At 53.0% G+C, this 25,237-nt stretch overlaps 8 protein-coding genes across 8 annotated transcripts; 4 read left to right on the forward strand and 4 right to left on the reverse strand.

Annotated features, from left to right (window-relative positions):
- Nucleotides 1-939: 939 nt before the first annotated feature.
- Nucleotides 940-2,622, reverse strand: A1O7_08492 (uncharacterized protein; the record flags this gene model as incomplete). Its single annotated transcript, XM_007762484.1, has 2 exons — nt 940-2,425; nt 2,477-2,622. The coding sequence occupies 2 exons, from the start codon at nt 2,620-2,622 to the stop codon at nt 940-942; spliced, it is 1,632 nt and encodes a 543-aa protein (XP_007760674.1).
- Nucleotides 2,623-5,270: 2,648 nt separating this feature from the next.
- On the reverse strand, nt 5,271-8,996 carry A1O7_08493 (uncharacterized protein; the record flags this gene model as incomplete). The annotated part of the gene is made up of 1 exon (XM_007762485.1): nt 5,271-8,996. The coding sequence occupies one exon, from the start codon at nt 8,994-8,996 to the stop codon at nt 5,271-5,273; it is 3,726 nt and encodes a 1,241-aa protein (XP_007760675.1).
- Nucleotides 8,997-11,260: 2,264 nt separating this feature from the next.
- On the reverse strand, nt 11,261-11,590 carry A1O7_08494 (uncharacterized protein; the record flags this gene model as incomplete). The annotated part of the gene is made up of 1 exon (XM_007762486.1): nt 11,261-11,590. One exon carries the CDS (start codon nt 11,588-11,590, stop codon nt 11,261-11,263), a length of 330 nt encoding a protein of 109 aa, XP_007760676.1.
- A 1,522-nt stretch (nt 11,591-13,112) lies between these two features.
- A1O7_08495 (uncharacterized protein) lies at nt 13,113-14,400 on the forward strand (the record flags this gene model as incomplete). The annotated part of the gene is made up of 2 exons (XM_007762487.1): nt 13,113-13,301; nt 13,525-14,400. The coding sequence occupies 2 exons, from the start codon at nt 13,113-13,115 to the stop codon at nt 14,398-14,400; spliced, it is 1,065 nt and encodes a 354-aa protein (XP_007760677.1).
- A 684-nt stretch (nt 14,401-15,084) lies between these two features.
- A1O7_08496 (F-type H+-transporting ATPase subunit F) lies at nt 15,085-15,387 on the forward strand (the record flags this gene model as incomplete). Its single annotated transcript, XM_007762488.1, has 2 exons — nt 15,085-15,235; nt 15,299-15,387. Coding segments are annotated over 2 exons (240 nt in total), but the record flags the coding sequence as incomplete, so codon positions are not given.
- Nucleotides 15,388-17,002: 1,615 nt separating this feature from the next.
- Nucleotides 17,003-20,839, forward strand: A1O7_08497 (uncharacterized protein; the record flags this gene model as incomplete). The annotated part of the gene is made up of 1 exon (XM_007762489.1): nt 17,003-20,839. The coding sequence occupies one exon, from the start codon at nt 17,003-17,005 to the stop codon at nt 20,837-20,839; it is 3,837 nt and encodes a 1,278-aa protein (XP_007760679.1).
- Nucleotides 20,840-21,380: 541 nt separating this feature from the next.
- Nucleotides 21,381-22,187, reverse strand: A1O7_08498 (pyridoxamine 5'-phosphate oxidase; the record flags this gene model as incomplete). The annotated part of the gene is made up of 1 exon (XM_007762490.1): nt 21,381-22,187. The coding sequence occupies one exon, from the start codon at nt 22,185-22,187 to the stop codon at nt 21,381-21,383; it is 807 nt and encodes a 268-aa protein (XP_007760680.1).
- Nucleotides 22,188-23,568: 1,381 nt separating this feature from the next.
- A1O7_08499 (calmodulin) lies at nt 23,569-24,150 on the forward strand (the record flags this gene model as incomplete). Its single annotated transcript, XM_007762491.1, has 3 exons — nt 23,569-23,616; nt 23,694-23,739; nt 23,819-24,150. 3 exons carry the CDS (start codon nt 23,569-23,571, stop codon nt 24,148-24,150), a joined length of 426 nt encoding a protein of 141 aa, XP_007760681.1.
- Between the last annotated feature and the right edge of the window lie 1,087 nt (nt 24,151-25,237).

Raw genomic sequence — 25,237 nt, forward strand, 5'->3', positions numbered from 1 at the left:
GCGATTCTTTGATCTCTACGTTACATACTGCGTACGACCGAGGCTCGCTTGCGCCGGCATTTCATTCGTCGTCGTCGTCGAGTCGAATTCACGGAGTATCCCGTCTTGTCATCCCAGGGTGTAGCGATAGCGGAGGGATTTCAGGACACGAACAGAAGGTATGGGATTGGACTACGGAGTACGGGAGTAAGCTGGACTGGACTGTTGGGGTTCGAACGCTGCTGTTGCTTGGAGTACACTCTACTCGTACACCGGGGCAATGGTTCTGACAAGGAGCGTGCACCGTTGATCATTGCTCTATTTCTACGGAGTCCTTTGCTTGGACCGATCGATCGATGCACCATCGCAGCAAACATTTGCCTGCTCATACTGTAAGCCAGCCGCTTCACATTGACTCCGATCCCCCCGACCACGTTTGGTGACCAACGGACATCAATCTGCTCCTCCGCTCGGAACCATCTCCAGCTCCTACTCAGAGCCATGCTCACATGTACTGTACGACGCCTGCGTACTCGGTATTTTTCTCTCGCTGGTTTCGACGAAGCTCCAGTAACATTCAATAACAGTGCTTCCGTTTGACAATGCTTCCACCAAAATGGCTTTCCATGACAGTAACCCTGTTGGGGACACGAGCAGGACCAACTCGAGTCAAAAGTAACAACTGTACGCAAATGGGTATCGAGTCAAAGCATAGAAGGATGTAAAAAGCGCACATGAACCCCCCAAAAACAGCATTCAACAAGTCAGCAAGAATCATGCTAGACAGACCGGCTGGAACAAGCAAAGCGACGCCGCGACCCCTGGGTTGTGCTTTTGGTGGTATTACTGGGATTATCGGATACTGTATCTTCCGTGAGAGCATGAGCATCGTTTCCGAAAACGCCTCTGCTGACTGCATTTCATCGTAAACTCGCCATGATCGCAGCGCGGTCGGGACTTTCATATCGGCGGTGCCACGGCCGAACCGCCTTCCGTAGATGTGTCACCCTCTACCGTCTTCTTCCAAGCTTCCGGCAAACAAACACAGACCAGAGGGAAAGCTTTGATTTCTCCTGATGGTGTGGGCGATTCGTCCCGTGTGGCAGAGCCATTGGACACCCCGCTGTCTCGTTGCACCTTATGCTTGCCGTCATAGTCTTCCGCACGATCATTAATACGCACACCAGTGGCCCAGCCGTCATCCCAGATGCCGACCACCTTCAGCATATCGCCTCGTTCCAGTTCGAATTCGTCGCCGGCACGAGGTTGGTACGCCCACAAGACAGAAACCTTGTCCCCGGGATGAATATCATCGTTGGAATAGTAGTCCTTGAAAAACGGTAGCTGTTCGGATTGTCCACTTGCAACACCCTCTGGCGAAGAAAAGTCGCCAGGAGAGGACCCTTGCTGCGAGTCGCCGCCCGGCGAACTATTAGCTTTGACGGCAGCAGCAGCGCCCATGGCTTTCTCGCGTGACTCGGGACTGTCACCGTAAGGATCAGTGTGCGATGTGTAATTCCGTGGTCCGACCACTGGTCCGGGCCCTCCAGCCTGCTCATCTTGCAACGCTGACATGCGAGCAACGCGTCCGCCAGGCAGAACTTCATACCCTTGTTGCGACATTGGTTGATTGTATGACGCGGACGCGATCCCTCTCCTTTGAGGAGAGGGTTGATTGAGAACACTGCCGGCTTTGCTGTCACCGCGCCTCCTTCGCAGGCATATGAAGCACAGGGCGATCGCGGCAAGCAGTAACAGAAAGCCCACCACCGATCCAACAACGATCCCCGCTATGGCACCGCCGCTTAGGCCGCCACCTCCCTGGTGGTTTGCTGCAGTTGTTGAACTTGACGTCGGTGAAGACGTCGGGCTAGTGGTCGAGGAGAAGAGGTTGGAGATGGTGGAGAAGACTGGGAGAGCGACATCTTGACATCGCCCAGTCGCGTTAGAAGTCAAGCAGCAGGAGTCGGTACCGTTGTAAGTACTGTCGCGACAAAAATTACACAGTCCCATCAAGTTGCCCGCAAATCCACAGTCATTGGGTTCGTTCGACTCTCCTGCTATACAGCTGCCACTAATAGAGTTGGCCGGCAAGGCGCAATTGGTGAAGTCGGCTCGAAGTTGGTCAGCGTACTGATCGCTTCGACCCGTGCATAGATTGCTCGAGACGATTTGTTCTTCACTCAGTGCTAGTTCGGCACAAGAGTCGGCGCATAGCGGCTGAGAGTCATCCCCAGAGAGTCCACAGGCCGCCTTGGAATTTTGGACAATGCCATTGCAGAGAAAGCTGGTCGTATAACGGGCGTAGTAGCTGGAGGTGTTACCCAGATTGACGTTGTCGCACCCAAAGATACTGATATATTTGGTCTGGACATACTCGTGTGTCACATATTGAGATATCTGTGTATCGAACTCGGCTGTCGAAGTGACATAGGCAAGGAAAGGGCTGAACAAAGTTAGCTGTGACCGCTCACGCGCGAGGGCCAATGCTACTTACTAAAATCCAACCAGGGTAGAATCTGTCGATATGGACGAAGAGTTAAAGGCAGGGCACGCGGTCGAGCCGGCCAGTGATATACAGCTCTGCGCGTGGATGGTGCGCACAACAACGGCCAATGCGGCCAAGGAAAGGAGCTTGGTCATGCTCTCAATACAAGTTGTCGGCTATCCTCGACCGGGTGGATCGGTCGACTCGTGCTTCTCAACCCAAATATCCAAATTGTGACCGCCTCTTCGAAGCTCAAGCTCATGCTGATCTCATCTTCCTCCTCCCAGCCCAACCTAGATTATGGCGAGCGCCCCGGCCGCAAAAATGTGGGAAAAGACGGTTGGCGATTGCTGAAAGACAGGCAGGAGCAGGACTGTCGAATCAGAGAGCTCTGACACGGTCAGGATTTGGGAGCTGGAGGGGTGGAATAGAAGTTGTTGTATATCCAAAAGTGTCGAATGACGCAGAAGAGAAGGACAGCGAAACGAGCGACTGTTGGTCAGAGAACTGGCAAAGACTCCGGATAAAGAGAGCGGCCCTGGGAGCGGATTGGAGGCAAAACAAAGTCAAAGAGTGAGAGATGCAGACGCAGAGAGCGGGAAGAAGCAGAGATCGGGCAGGACGTCGCTGAGGACGAAGCGTGATTGGGGAGGAAGGGGCAAGTGGCTGCTGCGGCGCCAACGAGTGAGCGTCCCTGCCACCTTGGATGGTGCAATGCTCACTTGTAACCACGACGCAACCACCAACAGCGGCGTGTGGGCGAGGGCTGCAGTGGTAACTCGTAGCGAGTGGGCGCGCTGCTTGGACTCTGCTGCGCGTTGGGTGAGATCGCAGACAACACGCTGATTTGGATCTGCACAAGGAGCATGAGAGCCGGGGGTTCTAGCCATCACGGGTAAAGCGCCAGCCCGGGCGACCCTAAAACTCGACCGGGGCGAGCCAGGGCCTTCGTGGGCCACCCTCTCGCGCCAACACGCTGCTTAAATCCCCAGCTAAATGAAGCCCTTCAGCATGCGCTTGCCCTGTTCCTCTCTCTTTGCAATTTCGCGGCACTCGCTTGCCCTCGCCGGCCCTGTTGCTGTCGCCTGCGGTTCCAGTGCTTGTCAGGTTTCCAGTCCTATGTTTGAAACACACGATCTTGGTGTCCACGAGTATTCCCTTTCATGCCGGCACTGCTCCTTACTGTGTATTGTGTACCTGCGTTGGATAGCCCTTAGTCACAGAGCTTTGAGTTTTCCACTTACACAGTCCTCGCACAGTACCTGCTCTGTCCCTCACAAGGCCGCTTCATGCACATCTGAATCACGATTCCTGATACAGCCGACTTCCGAGACCATTGCGTGACCCGCAGCAAAGTGGCTTCCCCGTTTGAAAACGGTCCGCGGTCAAGCAAGACTCGAGGGTGTCTGTGATACAGTGGGGTTCGTGTCGAGGAGGGGAGATTGCGTGGCGTCGCAGTCCTCGAGCCAGTGCTCACTTGTCCAGCCCACCCCCAGTTGGTGCCAATCTTGTTTATCTCTGTTCCAGTCCGGGCGAGTGTGGTTGAGTCCACTGTTCTGGCTTTTGCTCCTGCTACTTTCGCTTCCCATGTGCTGGTGGATACGGCATTTCCTATCCTTATCCAGTCATCTTTTCTCCTGCCCTCGTGCCATCGGTGGTTTCCTCCCGTCCGCATGTCGACATCTTTTCTCCGGTGGTTATGCTCGCAATCTGCATTCTTGAGATCGGGAGTCTCCTCGTACTCGTAGCGTCATTGCGCAACTCATCGACCTCGAGTGTCTGAAAGACTGTGTAACCTGTCAGTCAAGCACCGGCTGTGTGTTCAATTGGATTTCCGCCTTGAATCTAATGCAACCTATTCTGCACATTGATGTCAAGCTGCAGTAATACGAGAAGTGCAACGCAGGTACACTCCGACTGTCCTGCGCATCGGACTCTCAGGTCGCACTGTCCACGCATGAAGCGAGAAGAGAGGTTTTGCCGCATCCAGCCACAGAGTCACTGCGTAGTCTTGGGTGCATTCTGACACCAGGTCTCAAAACTGTCAAGGTCTCAGAGCATGGCAACCTGCTTCGGTATGAACTCAAACCTTCGTTGGCCTGATCTACAAGACAAAGATCGGCGTTGTCTCTCGTGTGATCGTCGACGTGAGTCTTCCACTGTCGTTTTCCCATCACCTCCCACCACTCAGTCTGGTTTATGTCATGAAAAACAAACCCGAGTAAGATGCATTCTCCGTTGGACTTTGTACTTCAGGGCTATCATATGTCGCCCACTCATCTGGGAGTATCTTCATGGTGCTTTTCAATGGACATCAAAATCCCGTTCCTGGTCGTCGTAAGAACGGCTGTCCTCACCCGAGTTTGTGCCTCAGCCCTTGTCGAAACAAACGATACCCATCAACGCCTTGTCTCTAATCATATGTACATCAACCCGTTCATAGTCCATCAGCCCATGTACGCCACTGTGCTGGCGCAAGTCTGATGCTAAGCCAAACCCAACCCCAAACGCCGAAGAACAAGAAAGGAGGAATATCCAGCACTTGGAATCTGCCCGTGATGCCGCTTATTGTCTGAACAATGCCAGCGTTGCTCATACCATAGCACCGTGCTCGCTCAAAGCCAGTAATGTCTGGAAAAGGCCCGTCATCACCTCTCACGGTTGTCGTACAGTCGTGAATATTTGTACAGGGGTATCAATGCATGCTGTTTTCATGATAGTACCGTAATTCAGAAACCAGAAGAACCAAACCCACTGCCTGGCGCATCTCTATCGCCTCGATCATTCAGAACTGAATACACCATCAGTTCTCCCTGAGAAGCAGTTTCTTGACCTTCTCCGTACCCTTCTTAAAGAAACCCTTTGTCTTCTGCCCCGTCCTTGAAGCACCATTTTCGTTGCTCACACGCCTGGACTCCGGGAATTCGAAGAATTGACTTTCATTGCTGTTGGCGCGAGTCATGACACCGTCGCGGGATCGAACAGTGGTAGCAACTTTGGTCGTTGTCACCGTTGCAGGTCGACTCTTCGTCAGTTTGCGACCAATGGAGCTCCAGCTGGCGTGCTGCCAATCACACCGAGTTCGACGGAAGGTCGGCAGGTCTGGACGAGGAGTGAGGATTTCGGCACCGTCCTCGACGTTGGCGAACGTGTCACGCTTCCTGGAAACTTTCGATGACGAGCAGGTCTCCGCGACACCGTGCTCTCGACTAGAGGTCAATGAAGACGTATGTTCTGGTATCTCCGGATGACGGTCGTTATCGAAACCCGGCCATTGATCGAATGTCGATGGTGGGAAACAAGCTCCGATCTCGCATAGTGTAGCCATTGATGAAGATGCTGAGGCAGTCGTGGCCAGCGACGACTTACGACTTTCCAGAAGGTCGAAATGCACGTGGCGGCTTCTACGCCCGTCGGATGTGGATGACCCAGCCGACGTCGGTGGTGTCGACAGGCTCGCCTCAGATGATGATGTATGGGACTCGTCTTCGGTGGTAGACTCCAATGCTGTATTATAGAGGACCAAGGTACTGAGGTGGATGTCGTGCAACGAGCTGATGTTCTCGTTGACGACGGTGCCATCAACTTCCTCTTCGTCATCAACGATTTCTTCAATGACTCGGTTGGGAATATAGTCCTCTGGGTCGAATGTCATGAGTGGTGAGTGCACCAAACCGATCCGCTGACGAGGAAGAATTGACGTCGAAGCACCATTGCCGAAGGTGTGCAATCCTGGCAACACCATGTTAGGTACCATAGCCGGGATTGCAGACGCAACGACCTGAAGATGCCGTGCAATGATTAGGTCAGGGTGCTCTGCAGACATCCATGCAACCATTGCTGATGACTGAAGTTTCAGACTTGTGGTCGCTGGGGGTGTATATGACACGTCATCTTCGTTGACCAGCCCAAGGCCGGGAATACGTACAACATCTCGGTGAAAAGCGACAAGACCAGCAGGCGAAAAGGGAGCAGAAGGCGCCACTGGGGAATCCAATGCACCTCGAACCTTGTCGCCGGTCAACTGCACGGATGTCAGGACAAATGGCTCGCCGTGTTGAAGCTCATGTTCTTCATCCAAGTCCATGTCGTCAACGTACCCAGTGTCGGATGGTTCGAGCACTTTTGAAAGGGAAGGCTGATTGCAACCGTCGTTCTCAGCATTATCATATATAATGTTGATGTCATCCTCTGCCTCTAGCTCAGGAGAAGTCTGTGGGGTGCTGATATTCGTTGTTGAGTCAGCGGAAGATGCTGACACCACTCGACGGTGTCCATTTGAGTCGACGTCTTCAACCACAATTGCAGGGAGCGACACCTTGACAGAAACCTGAGCTTCAATAGCAGCGGACTGGCCTCTGGCACAAGACTGTACCTTCGCAAGGAGGTCAGCTTCTACACCGCGCTCAACATTGGAGGCAACATCAGCCTCAACGGGGTTCTCCAAATTGGCAAGAGCTGTAGCGATTGTGTTGGGCATATGAGACATGACGACCATAGCGGAGTCAACTGCGATAAGCATTTCGACTTCACCTGATGACGAAGACGACGCCAGAGTTTCATCTTCATCGACGTCGTCAGCCCAGACTTTCGAAGCAGGTTGAAATCCAGTGAGAGCATCATGTTCACACAGTTTTCGGTCGAGCTCCGAGGTTGTGACTTCAGCGACTACTGCTTGAGTGTCTGCTAGTTGGGAGGCGGCATCCTCGGGAGCCGACTGTTGGGTGGTTGGTGCTGCGGCATGTTCGGGCTCGAATTCATCATCCCATTTCTCAGAGACGGGGCCAAGGCCATCTTTGAGCTCTTCATCTCTCATACGTTGGCGCCACGACTTGGTTTCGGTTGTTTCTTTTCCTTCTTCATTGTCATCGTCCTCGTCATTGGCCTCGTCGATATTAGCCTCATTGTCATCCTCCCACTTCTCGGAAAATGGAAGACCATTTGCGACGTCAAAGGCATGAATCTGCGCATTGAATTCTTCACGTGATTTGACGACGACACTTACATGACGTGCAGGTCTGACAAACACAGGCGCAGGTCGATCAGTCGGTGTAACGAGGACCGGAGCGCGACTTAGGGACGAGGCAATATCCACGTTTGACGTTGTCGGATGGGGCGTATGTTCAGTTGGTGTAGCAAGGACCGGAGTGCAACTTGATGAGGCAATATCCACGTTTGAAGTTGTCGATTTGGGCGTATGCTCAGTCGCAGAACTAGTCACCGTCGTTGAATACTTACTGCTCGCGAATGACGGAGTCAGCAAGCCGGTTCTCGCTCGAGCCACAAACACCATTTCTTGGGTGGTATGTCTATGAGTCCAGCAGCGCACGCCGAGTCGGGATTTCACACGTCCTCTAGCCACGCGGCCTTGGAAAGCGGCCTTGCGAGCTATATCGTCGGATTTCTTCTCCTCGGTGGAAGAGGTCATGATTTCCAACCGTGACGCGAATCCTTCGGAAACTCCATTCATGACGATGGACCCTTTAGGCCAACTGGATGGGACGAGTGCATCGGAGTCAGCAGGGCATTGTCCGTCGGGATAAGTGTCTTGGTCCCACCAGCCCAGAGAGCTATATATGATCTCGGCGTGGCCAATGCATGCATCTTCCAGGTCAGTCCCTCGAAGGGTATCCAGAACCTCGGGCGTGCCATGGTAAAGGATGGGGTCCAACATTTGTGTCGCACATTCCATAACGGCGCTCTTCCAGAGACCGTCCGGAGTTGTGACATTGAGGTTCTTTGGTTTGGACTTCAGAATGGCGATTGTGGTCGCTGGGCGGGTGCCAGACTGATGAGGCACAGCCCGGCCAAAGAAGTTGATGTGGTGAGCGCATTTGAGGGATCGCAGCTCCTCGTTGTTGAAATACTTGTAGCTGTTCCAGGGAGCTGAACCAAATGTTTGCACGAATTGCACCTCTCTGGTTACTGGATCTTCGAACTGGATCTTCTTGTGCGAATCGTGACGTACAAGGACTTGCTGACCCCGAGTCCAGTCGGTGTATTCTGGTGGGCTGTCCCGACATTCAACCCGAGGTAGCGGGAAGCGCTTGAGGTCTCGCAGGGGTATCAATGCAGAGGGGGTTTCCTCATTTCGGTTAGTTTCGGTAGGCCAGTAGAAGCCCTGAGCATAGAGAAGTCCGGCTGCCTCCTTCCCAGCCTTCATATCGTCCACATTGACCTCACCAGTTTCGTGATATGGGAGGTGGTTCCTCGTCATATTATCCCATTGCTCATAATCCAGGCCGTCCAACCAAACCTGTCGCTGAACTTTTCGCTCGAAGTCTACTTTCTGTCGTTGCGCCTGGTCCTTAGCGACTTCCTTTCGCTGTTCTTCTTCGAAATGCTGCTTGAAGTAGGCTTCGGCGTCGAAGTCCTGTTGCGCTTCGAATACGAGGGAAGAGAGTTCAGAGTCTGACCGCCTGGAAGCAACTTCAGGCATGGTGACACTTGATGTTTCTGAAGGAGGCATGGCAACAACCGGAACATCTGGGATATCTAACAAGAAAGGGTCTGTGGCAGCGGTCTGCATGTCAGATGTTGGTAGAAGATGGGAAGTATTATGCAACTCTTGAGCGTAGACTGGCACGTAGACTTCGGCAGCAGGGTTGAGGGAAGAGGATTTGTGGTTGTCGTGGGGCCGCGAGGTGCTAGGGACAAATTCGGGGGTATCAACATTGAATGTAGTCGTCGTGTGGTGTAGAACAGCACCAGCTTTGAAGGGCGCAGCATGGACGTTGAAGATGGGTCCATGTTGGTGCGGTAAGACCAGTCCTATCCCGTGAAGTGCAGCGTGTTGTTGTTGGTAGGGAGTGCCTTGAAGGAGCCGTCTGGGGCGGCTGTTGCGAGTCGAGCCTGAGCTACAGGCGACAGACTCCGAGGGGTGCGAGACGTCATGAGGGCGGTGATCCGCCTCCTACACGTTGTTAGGTACTTGTCCGTTGGTGTCGCCCACGCAACTTACCGGCACGGAAGACTTCACGCATGGGGAGAGGTTCTCGAAGGCAGCCATACTGTTCCTTCGGAATAGGTTTGGATACCAAATTGTAGACTGCAAGGCTCGAGGACTGTAGGGCCTTATCGAAGCACTTGACGAACCTGTCGAGGCTGGCGATATGGTATCTCCTTGGTTTCAGGCGATTGACTGAGGTCGAAGATAGATGAAGAGGAGTTGTTTCGGTTGAGAGCTCGAAGGGTTCAAAATGTCGAGCGCGTTGTTGTTTTGGCGACAAGCAGAGGCAGTCACTTCTGAGGCAGTCATTTCTGAGGTAGTTGTCATATTCACTCCTCGGTGTTGAAAGGAGCGGTTGCTAAGGGTTGCGAAGTGAATGACTAGGCAGGTAGTGAAGCCAGGCCAAGAAAACGGTCAACTCGGACCAGGCTCGTTAATTTTTACTCCAGCCCCTTACCTGTTCTCCCCGTAGTTGAAATTGTCCAGGATCAGCTGGAGGACCTCTACCCGCAGTGGAAGCGCAGTCAAAGTCAAAAGGGTTTTCCCGAAGAAGATCAGAACCCGGTCCTCTGTTCACCATGTTTGTTTGTTCCCATATCGTCCTGGAATCGCAGCAAAGCAACTCATCCTGTGGCAGAATGGCGGTGGGTTAGGTGTCACGCAGTCCATTGGTGTGATGGTCGCGTAGAGCGAAACCTACCCCGAACTCGCTTGTTAATAGACGTCTCCGACAGCGACGACATACTGGATTCGCGATCGTTCTTCAGCCAATACAGCAATGCTTCAAGAGAGACATATACTTCTTGACATTGCGAGCACCTGGCCAGACAGGATGAGCAGATTCCTGCCCAAGGACTCATCTGGGAAGAGCAATCGACATATCGGTGCGGACAACCGCTCCTTTTTGGTTCAAGGTCGGAAAGCATCAAGCAGGTCAAGGCTGCGAACGAGAAACCGTATGATAGTCTGAACCTCCTCTGTACACGGGTTCCCCCATTTGATATTCAGCTCATACCTCTACAGGCGCTGGAGAGTCAAACTCTTGTTTTGGTTGGAGATTGTTGGCAGGGTTAAGAGCGGCACATCTTGGCCATTCCAGCGGTCGCAGTTGCGGTGCATCGATTTAGCAAGTAGGCTTCTCTAGAGGTATCATAGGAGAAGAGACTGGTGTTAGAAGATATTTACTAGATAATGGTCAATGTAGGACTACAATAGAGAATCACCGATCCAAATGACGCGGTTGGCATGAAGAACAACAGCTGCAGCAGCTGGATCACCCTTCTTGGACGCCAAGTCGGAGCAAATCACAGCAAATCACAGCAAATCAGAGCAAACCAGGGTGGTCCGTGCGTAGACAAGCTTTGGCTAGCGAGGAATTACCTTGTCACGTGTGGGCGCACAGCTTAACAAGAAAGAAGAGCCAACGCTCTCTCAAAGATTTCCTTTGTGAAATGAATGGCAACATATGTGGGTGAGTCGTGTGTTGGTATCTCACAGATCTCTCGCCGCAGCCCACCCCGATCCCTAATATGATATAGCACCCGTCGCGGGTAGAACACTGGCGAGTGGACTTCAGGCATTATTGTCCCTGCTTGGAGCTGCGAACAACTTCAACAGCTCCCAAATCACAGCCCGCTGTTGAGCCTCAAACGCTTGTGAACTTTTTGTATCATGCTGGCTCGCAAGAGACCGCCGTGATGTAGTAAGACTGGGAGAAACAAGTGCCGAGATGGGAGTTGGAAGGATCATCGATTCTCATCGACCAGTCTCCTGTGCAGTCAGGCTGTATCCAAGCGGTACAAGCTCCTATATTCATGCGAGTCTGTCAGTACCAATTCCACGACTTATTCGGTGCGCAGTGTGCGGTCAACTTTCAAATAAGGACTGTTTCGCAGGAAAAGGCATTCTAACTCACCGAACCAACTGGAGCACTCGTTCGTCCAGATATTCTTCATTGGAGTCGGGAGAGGCATGCAGATCTGCTGTCGGGGATAGACGAGCTCCTGGTAGCTGACTCCTTCACCACAGATGGTTGGGCTGAACTCCCAAACACAGTTGTCGGCGGAGCTGACGGCGGTCGTGTTGAGCGGCGCGGCCGTTGTGACCGCAGCATGGAGGATGAGGGTAGGCAGAAGGGCAACGGCCAAGAAGCCGCCGCGGAGTTTGTCCATCATAACGGCGAGCACGAGTGAGGACGTTTTGACTGTTATTGGAAGAACCTTCTTGTGGCGAGAGAGGCGATGAATTGAGCAGAGTATGCTGGCGGCGACAAGCGAAAGCCAATCCCAAAATCCCCTCCAGAGCAAGCTTAAGGCTGCGAAATCGTTGGACACTGAGCGACGGTCATGTTCAATTCCTTCACCGACCAGCAGTGAACCCAGGACATTCAAACACTAGATAGTAACGCATCATTGTTCACTCGAAGGTCGGGTCCAGGATACCTGGTGATCTTATATGTCTTCCCGGTCATAGCGCACAGTGAGCTGCATTCCCGCTCCCGCAGGGCCAGACCTAGTCGCGTAAAAGGCTGGTTCGCTTGATATTGAGTGATGATAAGAATGTATTTCGGGAAATCTGCGATTGGAATGGTTTCAGAAAGTGACGTCGGACACTCCGACAAATCCTCCGCCCGACTCGAAGCGAGCTGGGCACTGCTGGGAAGAAACCTGAATTAACAACTTTCTACGACCCTGCTCCGTGATTTCCGTCCAGTCCTAGTACCTTGCATCGATTGCTCTGCTGCTGGTCTAGATCCCAAAGGGAGTGACATCGTCGCCTTCCATAACCAAGAATACGGGCACGTGCATAAGGCACATTTGAAAGCCACACAAAGTCGTCTGGGTCCTCGAGTCCGCACTAGCTTCTTCCAGGGTGCTGGCAACATCAAGATGGTATGCTGGTGAAGGCCGGTCGTTCTGGCGTCTTCTTGAAGCAAACTTCGTGGCAAACATTTGCAAGTGGGCTGGGTGAGCTGGGGTGGTTGTCGACGAACACGAGTCCGATCGACCTCAGCGGGTTCGCAGCAAAGAGTGACTGCCTTTTTATATGGTCCTCGGTGGTCGTACAGGTTTGTGAGCGATTGTCACGACCCGTTTGGCTTGGCCTTTTGCACTTCCCAACGTGCTCTCTGTGCAGGATGGTGACAAAAGAGTTTGAAATGCACGAGATGCGGGTAGCCCAACAATTCACGCATCAACTCTCGCGTGGCAGCCATAGCATATCCCGGGGATGCAGTGAGTTACATTTACGGACCCTATGCCATTCCGATAAATAGATCTTTGTCAAGAGGACACCGTTGAAAAATCATGTGAGAAGGCAATGCAAGCTGAAGTCTAGGAAATTGTCTTCTGTCGAGCCACGTCGGCCGCACATATGGCCTTCATGGTTCTCAAATGGGCTTCATTGGATTTATTTGTTCGTCTGGACTCGGATCAATCTCTACTACGGCAGTTAGGGAGGACTGAAGGACCTCATTGATTGTTGCTTGGCTATCTCCCTCCCTACCCGATACCTTTCCAGCTTCCGTAGCGGCACTGCCGTGTCCTTGCCGAAAGTGCGCGAAACATTGTCGAACCCAAACCGTGGACGGGTATATATCAGCAGCAACAGGGCGGACCACAAAGCTCCTCTACTTCAATCCTCCCTTATCTCCAGAAGCGAGCCAAGTCGACGGCGAAGATAACCTCATCTCGCAACATGGCCGGAGACCTGTGCACTGATTGTCCAGCCACAAGCTCAGGCCTAAGTGGAAGGGGTGCTCATCTAGTAATCCCATCCCTGGTTGCTCCCATCATCGCGTTCCTGCTTGTGGCAAACCGGACTTACTGGCGGCTGAGGATGCTCGTCAGTTTCGGCCTTGACGACGTGTCCGCCATTCTGTCTATGGTAAGCAGGCGAGTCATCACCAATACACGGTGGCTGACGCCTTGACAGACATTCCTGACAGTACAATGCGCGTGTTCGATCGCTGCCGTCAACCACGGGTATGGCAGACCATTCGCCAGCTTGAACGAACACCAGGCTGCTCAGGCTTTAAAGGTTGGATTCATGTTCGTGGACGCCGGAATATCTGCTGAACATGGTTCCTTAGTGCTTCTTCCTCCTACAGATCTTTTACAAACTCACCATCAACTTCAGGAAACTATCCATCCTTTTCCTGTATCTCCGGATTTTCACCGAGCACTTCTGGTTCCGACGAGTCTGTTACACACTCATATTCCTTGTGATGGGAGCTTGCGTGTGCTTGACCATCGCCACCATATTTCAGTGTAATCCAGTGTCCCGAGCTTGGTATCGCTGGAGTGGAAGTGGCTCCTGTGTCGATATTGGTGCACTCTGGTACACCAATGCCATCTACAACATAACGACCGACATCATTATTGTCCTAATGGTGCCGCCTGTCATTTTCAAACTCAAGCTTCCAATACGACAGAAGCTAGGCCTGACTTGCATTTTCGGACTCGGCATCATTGTGTGCACGGCCTCGGTCTCGCGATTAACCACTCTATATTCGTCGGCATACGGTGACGACGTCACTGCCGGGACGTTGGTGTCTACAGTCTGGACAACAATTGAGGCCGGTCTCGGCGTGATCTGTACAAACCTACCTATGCTGCGGACACCTCTCCAGCACTTCTTTCCCAGACTCTTCCCACCGCGAATGGGCACAACTCAAATCTCAAGCAGGAGAGGATCTCAACCAAGTTGTTGGGGTAACAGCGATGAGCTCGCTTCCCCAGCGAGGTTGATTTGCCCACCAATGCCGACTCGGAATACATACCTGTCAGGGCAGTTACCAGCAGCTGCGATTCCCATCGCAGTGCCGGTGCCCAGGCGAGCCGCTCTTCAAGAGGAGAATTCGAGCGACGATCGTCGCGACGTCGAGATTCTGGAAGGTCAACCCGTTCACTCATCGGACCAGCAGCGTAAGTTGGAGCACCCAGGTGGCATTGAATGTTATGGTCACCAGCATCATGTTCGGTAAACTTTGGGGTTGATGGAAACTCTGTTCAAGCGCCAGCATTTCCTAGCTCCAGCGCATTTATTTCTTCGGATTTGAGTAGCAACAACAGCGCCATGATGGCCTTGTTCAACGTAATCTGCATGTAGGTAAAATAACTGTGTATCACCATCGTACTCGTATCAGATTGAGCGCGGCCTGGGGTGTCACCCGGGTGTTTTCTCCATATTCGAGGCCGCGCTCGGCAAAGTTGCCCAGAATTATTGAGCTTTCCGCTTGCGAATTGATCTCAACGACGGAGCTCCTTACCTCCAGTCCAGTTCTCGCCCAACAGCTTCAAGCATCTTTCACAACACTGTCGAGCACTTTTGAGTCCTCCGTACGCTGCTCCAGAGTTCCACGACGCCGAATTGCTGCTGACCGTGGTCATCAGCTCAAAATGTCGTTCGTCATCCGCAGAACCGTGTCAACCCTGGTACCTCCAAAGGTAAACCTCAATTATAGATTTTCGTCGGTTTCGGTGGGCTGACATATGTTTGAATAGGTCGCCAATCCGGCAGTAAGCCCGCCCCAGACTCCTCGAACCCTCGACATAACTTTGCCTTGCGGTCTACCAGCGGGACTGCTTCGTGGACACTCGAGAAGGAACCGCTTTCTATGACGCGCACCCCGTATTTAGAACGCGTGGGAACTGATAAGAAGGCATAGGGTCTTGCGGCAGCCACGAATGCCGTTCGCATGGCAAACATCGCCAAGTTTTACGAGAAACTACCCAAGGGACCAGCACCTGATCGAGCACCGGCTGGACCGCTAGGCTGGTATCAAGCGAAATACTTTGGAAAGAATCCCTCTGCAGCTCGTGCGTATATTCGGAATACCAATCTTACGGCCAAGAACAGTGGATGCTAACATGCGGACATAGCCATCTGGCACCTTATTTTCACACTCGTGGCCATGGGATACAGCATGGAGTACTATTTCCACCTTAGTACGTGGTCTGAACGGCCTCTAGGCCTAAAAAAGCTTCGGCTGACAATCACTCTCTAGGACATCACAAGAACAACGCTCACTGATCGACTCCGTTGGTGGAAATGAAGATGGTTCATCAGGGCGTCGACATTGTACATAGGGTCAATTAAAGCAAGTGGTCTCCAAGAGAACTCACCATCCCGTTTCCTCGACCCGACCTTTTCTACTCGGGCTCTCTGATGTGTGCGACGTGGTACTGAAGTGAAGCAGCCCTCCACTCAAAGGCTAGGTGGCGCCCAGTTCTAGTGATCTAAACCCTGCATGTTTGGCCTCGCTCCGAGCTCCTCCTGCTGGTTGCCGGCTTTCTGCTGGTAGATTGTTCTTTCGGGCTGCCTCTGGCACCGGTCTCGCTAGTAATGCTTGTGTTGAGCATGTCGAGGAAAAAAGGCGTGACCACTCACGCTGAGTTGAGTTTGTTAAGCAAGGACCCTATGCGAGACTCGAATGACGCATGAGACACTGCTGCCACATCACATATTACCCACACCATCATAGGACTGCCTGATAAGATTGCTTGTGATTGCATGGTAGAATAGTTGGGTTGCAATTGAGGGAGACATAGTCGACAGTTCTTGGACGACAGTAAGTCTGCAGGCTTCTGGATTCGTCCTCAGAAATGCAAGCGTTTTGTTTCACGTGGAGAGTCTACTTGGTAACCGAATATGCGAGTTCTCTGTTGACCGCATTTGCATACCGTTGGAATCTGCGAGCGGCCGGGTCCACCGTCGCTGTTGAAACAATATGCGTTGTTGCATCGGGTATGGTGACCTGTGCTGCAGTCATTTTGTTGTTGATTTCATGTCCTCAAGCCTTGTTATCGAGAGAGGACGCAACTTCAAACATCAGTCGGAACCATCTACAACCGAGCCCGGCCAGGCCCGGCGTTAGGGAAGCAGTGCTCATTCGGGTCCGGTCGGTGCACGAGTCGATTCGTTCGGGGAGCACGACCCAGCTCCAGGGGCCTTTTGTCTAGGGCGTCATCCCCGCCAGGCTTAACGAGAGTCCCGGCAATCAAGCTGCAGCGGCTAGCCAGGTCGGGCTAGCTGTCGCACGTGCCTCGAAAACCGATAGGAACGTGAAGGGAGTCGCGAGGAAATTCCCTCACGACCTCCCGATATCCTGTGCTCCGCCATCAGCTTTGCCTATAGCAGGGCTCCGTCCGACTCTCTCCTTCTTTCATGGTTGGTGAAGATCAGCTCCTGAAGCTCCTGACTGTTCCTGCAAGTTGTCGCGACTAGCTGGATTCGTCCTTCGTCCACCTGACTCCAATCTGGGGCCAGGCTGTTCATTCGTCACCACTTCACTACCACCAAAGTGCTGCGCCAGGCACGAGCATATGCGAGTACGAATTGATGCTTGCCTGAATATTTCTACCAGTATTACCACCTCCTGTTTCCTCCTTCACCATCCACGACAGACACGCGACCATCACCAGACACTCCACTCCGAGCGTCTCTACGTCCCTCTCCCATCATTCCACATCTTCGGACCGCGCGTTCATTGACGGCTTTCGAGTCGTCAAATGAACCTGCCCTATTCGCCATCTATCCATTTCCAACGACCGCTCTTCAATAGGAAGGGTCTCTTACACCCCTAAATGCCTTTCAAGCCCTTCGCACATCTCGCTCGTGTCAGTGTTGCAAAGGGAATCGCTCATACCTACGCTCCATCCGTTGTTGCTGCTGGCCAGTCTCTTGGACAGTTCCAAAATTACCCTCTCACCAAATTCGCAAAGACCGCCCAACTCCAAAGTGCTTTCGCGGGTCCATCTGGCTCTGGCGCAGGCGCGAAGGCCGGATACACTACACAAGCAGGAGGTGGCGATGCTGGTCTAGCCCAGTACTATGCGGCGTGGCAACATGCGCAACAGACGGGCGACGATTCGGATTGGAAGCAGCATGAACACGCGAGGAGGATAGGATGGAAAAATCAAGACAAGGTCCTACCCAATGCAAAACACCAGAGAGTCGAGTCTGTTCGTGCCGTGGACCTCCTCCGACCCTCGGCTCGCGTGTCCGTCTCGCGTGTCAACAGCGAACTTGCCACACCCAAAGTCCCCGAACCCGAAGAAGCCTTCGCCGAAGCACAAGCACTTGCGAAGGTGGATCAGGAGATCGCGAAGGAGATAGCCTTGCACCAGGTTCAGAAGGACGCTGTCTTTCATGAGGACGTAGGAAGTCCCGTTGCAAGCACACGGGTACCGACACCCCGTGATGAGCGGACTCGTTTGAGCGACTTGGGATCCTCGGCTTCTCCTGAGCAATCCACCCCACCTACCGACATCATCTCGGTTGCATCAGACGAGTCTGTCATCTCCCAACAGATTGTTGAGCTAGGCCATCAACAACGATACGCGGAAATTCCTGCTTTGTTCGAAGCAATTATCAAGGATGGCCATGTGCCCACGACTGAAGCCTACAATCATATACTGGTTTCCGCTATCAATCTCAGCAATGGCTATCAGCCTTGGCCCAGGGCTCTCGAAGTCTATGGTGATATGGCGAAACGTTCAGTGGAACTCAATGCCACCTCCTACATGATTCTGCTCCGCTTCCTAGCAGCCAGAAGTCTTGAGTCCTACCAGGTTCAAAAGAACCTTGGTGAGCGAGCTGCTCGTTACGGCAGTGGAGGCGCCTTGGTCTTCCCGTCGGCCACCAGACAACAGCAGTTATACGCCGCCGACACATCAATTGCATTTGCCACGAAGCTTTACAACATCGCGCGGGCCACGCTCGAGGACTTCCACCTTTCTGCGACTGTCTACAACGCGCTTGTCAAGGCTTGTGCTCAGGCGGGAATGATTGACAATATGAACTCGCTGTTGGCCGACATGAATGCGCAGCAAATTCCTCTTGCGCCTCAGCTGTACACGGTCGTCATCGACGCCCAGGCTGCAGCACAAGACGTCCACGCTGCCCAGGGCTTGTACGAAGAGTACCGCGACTTGGCAATTAGCAGAGCCGCCAATGATCCCCTTGACATGAAGGTTTATGCTTCCTTGATCAAGGCTTACTACGCCTGTGGCCTTGCTGAGACTGGTCTACGCTTTTACGAGAAAGTTCTTCAGTCGTTCAAGAATTCTGCAAATGAGCAGGCGCTCTCGACTGACCTGACGAGTTCTTTCGTCCTGGACAGCCTTGTTCAACATCACATCGACAACAAAGCCTTTTCTGCTGCGATCTCAAGCATCGCCGATTTCACTTTGGATGCTGCTATCCGCGACGAGGCACTTTCGAGGATATCTGTCGCTGCGGCTGACGCTGGCGACGTGGCTGATGCCGTGCAGTCCTTTAATGCGATCAATGTCGCCAACGTCAAGGCCGAGCCTGTTCTGGCGCTTACTGCTATGCATATCCGGAATGGTGGCATCAATGAGGCTAAGTCCATCTGGAATGGTGCTCGATCTTCGCCAATTGTTCCGAACACCGACTTCGCCACAATGTACGCCTTGGCACTGATCAGCTCCGGCTCTGTGGAAGAAGCTGTTGCTGAGGCTCGCTCCATGTTCATGCGCATCCGATCCGCGACTGCCACCGATGCTACTCGTCAACTAGCTGTCGCCGAAATTGACGAGGCAATTATCCTTTTTGGTGAAGCATTGTCCCGTCAACAAGTCGCGGTTTCTCCAAGTACAAGCATCTCGATGTTACGCACCATGATCGAAAACGGTGGCCTGGTCTCTCCTGTGGCCGAGCATGCCATTGCCAGCCTGGGACCGGATTGCGTTCATCAGCTCAACGCTCAGGATATCGCTCTTGCTCTTCACGTGCAGGCACAGATGCTTATGTCTTCGCAGGGCGTTGATATCGCCCACCCTATCCGATTTGCTCATCTGCTGGAAACCGTGCTCAACCGCGGCATATTGATGGATCCATCGACGGTACACGTTGTAAGCGAAAGCCTGCCAAAAGTGGGTGCTGCTCGACCCGATCTCCTCCAGCGTTGGAAGGATCTCCTTCAACCTGCTGCACCGGCGCCCGTGACCTTGGCTCAATCGCCCCTGTCGCCTCATCCCGCGTCTCTCGACGGGTCGGCTGCTGACACCTACGATCCTTACGCTCATACAACAGACTTCCGAGCCTCCAAAGCCATTTCTGAGATGGTTGAGAGCACGACCGGACGCATTGAGAACCATCTCAATGACGGTCTCGCCCGATTGAGGAACGTCCGTCGCGCAGGCAGGAACTTGCATTACTCTGCATATGCCAAGCTTATCACTGCCGCTGGCAAGGCCAAGCAGCGAAACCTGATTCAGGAGATTTTGAGCATGGCGCACTCGGACGTCCCAATGTCCTTGCAGATTCCATCCGTCCGCCTTGGCTGGGTTTCCATCTTGGACTCCATGATTGCAGCCTGTCTAACTGTTGGTGACGGGCAACGAGCGAGCAAAATCCACCAAGACCTGCTGGATATGGGTGCGGCACCCTCTGCCAATACTTTCGGCATTTATATCACGACTTTGGAAGGCACCTTCGACGAGGCTACGGAAGCTGTCAAGATCTTCCAACGTGCCTTGGCCGAAGGCGTTACCCCCAGCGTCTTTCTGTACAATGCTGTCATCGGCAAACTAGGCAAAGCTCGACGTATTGATGACTGTCTTCGCTACTTCGGCGACATGGAGGGTCGTGGTATCCGTCCCTCTTCTGTTACTTATGGCACACTAGTGAATGCTCTTTGCAGGACCAGTGAAGAGCGGTTCGCTGTCGACATGTTCGATGAGATGGAGGCCGCACCAAACTATCGTCCTCGGCCCGCTCCTTACAACTCGATCATCCAGTACTTCCTCAATACCAAGCGGGACCGCAGCAAGGTTCTTCAATACTATGAGCGCATGAAGTCCAAGAACATCAAACCGACTTCCCACACCTACAAGCTACTCATCGAATCGTATGCCTCGTTGGAGCCGGTCAACCTGGCCGCTGCCGAGTCACTCCTATCCGAAATGAAGCAGACCGGCATTCAGCCCGAGGCAGTACATTATGGGTCGTTGATCCATGCCAAGGGCTGTGTCATGCACGACATGCCCGCCGCAAGAGCTGTCTTTGACTCGATCTTGAAGGACGGCAATGTCCGCGTCACAGACACGCTCTACCAGAACCTACTCGAGGCAATGGTGGCCAATCATGAGGTGGAGAAGACACCTGAGCTTATGGCCGACATGCAGCGACGCGGCGTGTCGATGACTCCCTACATCGCAAATACTCTCATTCATGGTTGGGCTGGCGTTGGTCAAATCCAGAAAGCCAAGGCAATCTATGACGGACTTGGCATGGAGAAGCGCGAACCAAGCACATACGAAGCGATGACACGAGCTTTCCTTTCTGTGGAGGATCATGCCAGTGCCAACGGCGTTGCTCAAGAAATGCTGAGAAAGGGCTACCCTGCGGCTGTTGCTGACAAGATCCTCGCCTTGGTTGGCGGTATTACGGCCTAACATTCTACCCCAAAAGTTTGGATCGAGAGTGGCGCAAATTCGCTTGCCTCGAATCCCTTTCTCTTATGTTTAATGACGATACCCAAGAACACACGGATCACGGCATACTGGTGGTTCAATGACCCTCGGCGGCGTTTCCGAGCTGTGAGCTGTCTTTTCAGCGACAGCTTTGTGCATGGCGGATGGCGCAAACAGATTTGGCAGTCTTCGATTGTTGTCCGGCGGTGGCGCCGGTAGGAGCATACTTGACTATTCCGTCAAGTGGAAATGTAAAAAGGGGGGTATCTTGCCATGTACAACAGAACACACAAGTGTAATCTCTACTCAACTCATCGATGGATCTAGACAGGTGAGCTTTTGTCTAGGTCGCAGACGTTAGATCCTCCTGGTGGGAGTTGATATATTATACCGGCAAGAGCTGGTAGGAGGAGGAGCTGATGAACAATCCAACTCCCCATGTGAAACGTCTATCTTGACCCATGTCCACTGATATTCCCCGTGTGAAATATTCCCTGTGTGAAGTCTTCGTGTGCTCCGCGAGTTAAGGGCTCAACCTCTCAATTTTCCACTTCGCTTCGCCGCCTTGCCCAACATCTCCATTTATCCTGGTGTACACAAAACGATCATGCAGTCTGCTCTCCCTGCCTTGCCAGAACTCAATTGTCTCGGGTATGATTCTCAAACCACCCCAGAACGGCGGCACAGGGATATGCTCCTGTCCCTGAAATCGCGCTTCTATCTCCCTGACACGGGTCTCAAGCTCTGCTCTACCATCATCCTCTGCTTCTCCTTCACCTTCACTTGTCTGGCTTCCCTCTGCCTTCCTGGCCGGCTCCAGCACACTCGTCTGCTGACTAGCCCAGGCTCCAATCCGGCTGCCCCTCGCCCTCGTGTCAAAGTAGACCTGGCTCTCCTCGGCACTCAACCGTTCGGCCACCCCCTCCACGCGGACCTGCCTCTCCATGGTCTTCCACCAGAAGCAAAGACTCGCGAACTTGTTGCTTGCCAGGTCCCTGGACTTGCGAGACGTGCCGAAGTTGGAGTAAATGACGAAACCCCGGCTGTCGAGTTCCTTGAGGTACACCATGCGCGAAGAGACCCGGCCAGAAGGTAGACTTGCCGTACTAAGCGTTACGGTTTCCGGGACTGTCTGTGCGAGTGACGGCTCGGAGAACCATCTGTGGAACTGGACGAAGGGGTTGGCGTCCAGCTGAGAGCGCGTGAGCGTGCCGTGTGTGAATTGAGCGGCTTGTGAGGGCTTTGGTTCTTCGGTCGGGTCCGATGGTGGCGCGCCCGGTGCGACTGGACATATATGAGTTGGACGGAGCTCCTCTTCGCGATGTGGCATATACCGAGATCACAGGCAGGGCGAGGAAACCTCCACCAGGTCTCCCATTGTGCCCAGCGTCTTCCACAATGGGGCGTTGATAGGCAGGTTGCACTCACATATCAGTTTGCCATTTCGAGGCCCCGAGCTGGTGCTTGACATGGCCTGATGCAGCATTGCAGAATGCCGAGCAAAGGACCGGAATCTTGGAGATGTTGCCAGCATACGGTCGATGTCACTTATACTGAACAGTCAGATCAACCTTTTTTTCTTGCCGTCGTGTCCACTATGCGGCGGTCGAGGCCTAAGCGGCTCTTTCTAGTGCTCCTCTAAGTAGCGAATAGTCTCGTAGCGGCAGTAACAGTCTGGTCATAGAAAGCGTCAGTCGCGCCGTCATTTGAATCCCATAGGTGCCTAGCCGCGCCACACTAGGCGCGCCACCGGCATGCATCGCCTCACCTTCCAAGCCAGCGAGCACGTGCATTTGGCCCCCCTCCTTCTTCCCCGCCATGGATTCGCAAACTGACCTCACCAACAAGTCACGCCCAAGCAACCCGCCAATTCTTAAGGCATCAAATCAACGCCTTGTTTCAGCTGCTCCTTTCAGCCCGATATCCCAAACAGCCGATCCCACTCTCCTGGTTTGACGTTATCGGACAGCGAACTCAAAGCTTGCGACCTGGACCGGCCAGCTGTGTGTTTTGAATCCTTCTGCAGCCTGTCCAGGGACACCTTTCAGCCCAGTTGATCCACGCAATCAGCCAGACGCGCACGCACCGTCCCGCGAGTGACCAGCCTGACCTGTTCCACTTGGCGGTCGTATTTCCCTGTCACTGTCAGGACCTTGCATACCACCACCTCCTGCAAATACATATCGCAGCCTGCTTCCGTTTTCTTCCCCTTCTTCTTCCACATGTCGCCCACACTTGACAAGATCGATACCAATCAACCTTCGGTCAGGAGACACAAGACCACAATGGTAAAGCTTCATTTCACCACGCTTATGCATTTCCATCTCGGCCTTGGAGTACAGTCCATTCTGCACGCAGGTCAGGCTGACCTTGTGTTCATGGTAGACGCCCACCGCCACCAAACCGTTGTCCGAGGAGGAGACCAAGGCTTTCAAGGACGTCTTTGCCCTCTTTGTGAGTCATCATTGTGCTCTGGTGGCATGATTGGCCAATCTAATGTTTGAACAGGACAAGGATGGAAGCGGTAGGTCCCATTCACCCAGCCCTAGCATGCAGCACCCTCAGCCTTATGACGGGGCTCAGTGATCAATGCCCAAGCCTCTCTGATGGGACGCAAATGGGAGAAACCAATTGTAGAACGCGCTGCATTGTTCGGACATTGACATTGTCACGTGCCAGGCACCATCACGGCCCAAGAACTCGGCGAGATCATGAAGTCTCTCGGCCAGAACCCTTCCGACTCGGAGTTGCAGGACATGGTGAGTCGCGCGTGAATATAGAATAGACATGCATTGCCGCTATATGCGCCCGGAAGTTGACCTTTGACCCCACACAGATCAATGAAGTCGACGCCGATCACTCCGGCAGCATAGATTTTGATGGTAACCTCATAACCTCCTCGTCCTCCCCTTCTACTCGACGTTCTACCTGCCGAGACGCGGCGACTGATAAGTGGCTCAGAATTCCTCAAGATGATGTCCACGACTGTCAAAGCCCAGGACTTCGCGCACGAGACCCGCGCGGCATTCAACGTCTTCGACAAGGACGGCTCCGGTACAATCTCCGCAGATGAACTGCGCCAGGTGATGAAGTCGCTCGGTGAGAACTTGACCGACGAGGAGATCGACGAGATGATCCGTGAGGCGGACAAGGACAGCAACGGAACGATAGATTGTGGGTTTCCCTTCCTGCTTTCGGTGCAGTTGTCCCACCCGTGGTCGCTGGCCTCCGATGGGTACATCTTATCATTAAATGATGTTGTCAAATCAAGCTTGATCAAGGGCCAATGCTGATATTTTCGACACCACCTGCAGACGAAGAATTCGTGCAACTCCTGTCACCCAAGCCATAGATTCTCCGGCACCGAGTCGACCTTTTTCCAAAGCCTATCAGTCAGTCAGTACGGAATATGCCAGTTGAAACTTGAAACACGAAGAATGATATGAGACCACACATTCACCATTCACCATGGTCAAATCCCCTCTATGGAAGGATGGATACCCTGCCTGACGTTTAAGCTCTTTCTACTTTATCTATCATCGGATACAGCCTGTGGACTGGACAGGTCAATTTCTCAGATTGCTCACCACGGAGTACCCCCACGCAGCAATGCTATTTCCACTGAGTGAGTTGCACGGTGTCATTAAATGGATAACTTGGTAGCGAGGAGCCGAGTCATGGGACGCGCACCTATTTAAATGAAGGGCGAGACCAGTGAGGTTCACGATGACAATGCTCGGTAGCATGCATGTCTGTTTCTCATCGTTCCTGTCCGTCCTGTGTCGGTGTCGGTGTCAGTAATCTAGTAGTAACCCCACTGCCCTGCCCTGGACAACTGTTGCTCTACGACGCTAAGTTACTGTAGATAGGTTTCCAATCACTGACGGGATGAAATATGGGGAACGGGGAGAAAGTGACCTGAAACAAACGACGAGTCTTTCCTCTAGTCCGCATCTACGCTCTCACCCTGTAGGCATCTCCCTATTGCTATAAAAGCATGGTAGGCATATAGGCACGTCGGCACGTAGGCACGCAGGCACGCCTTCCTGTTCGACATGCAAGGACGAATAGACTACATCGTTGCCCTCAGGAAAGTCAAATCCAATGCATGCACGCATCTCGCCTCAACGCAATGCAACGCAACGCAGCGCAACTCGACTGAAGAGCTCTTAGGGCTCAAACAATCTACAGACCAACGGGGTCGGGGGTGTGCGGTTTCGAGTATCTCAGCGGCCAGGACATTTTGCGGCACATGCTGTCTGTGTATGTACGTATGTATGAACGTACGTATGTATGTATGTATGTATGTATGTATGTATGTATGTATGTATGTATGTATGTATGTATGTATGTATGTATGTATGTATGTATGTATGTATG

The sequence above is a fragment of the Cladophialophora yegresii genome (genome assembly GCF_000585515.1).
Source record: "Cladophialophora yegresii CBS 114405 chromosome Unknown aczIN-supercont1.6, whole genome shotgun sequence".
In the NCBI taxonomy this organism is placed as follows: domain Eukaryota; kingdom Fungi; phylum Ascomycota; class Eurotiomycetes; order Chaetothyriales; family Herpotrichiellaceae; genus Cladophialophora; species Cladophialophora yegresii.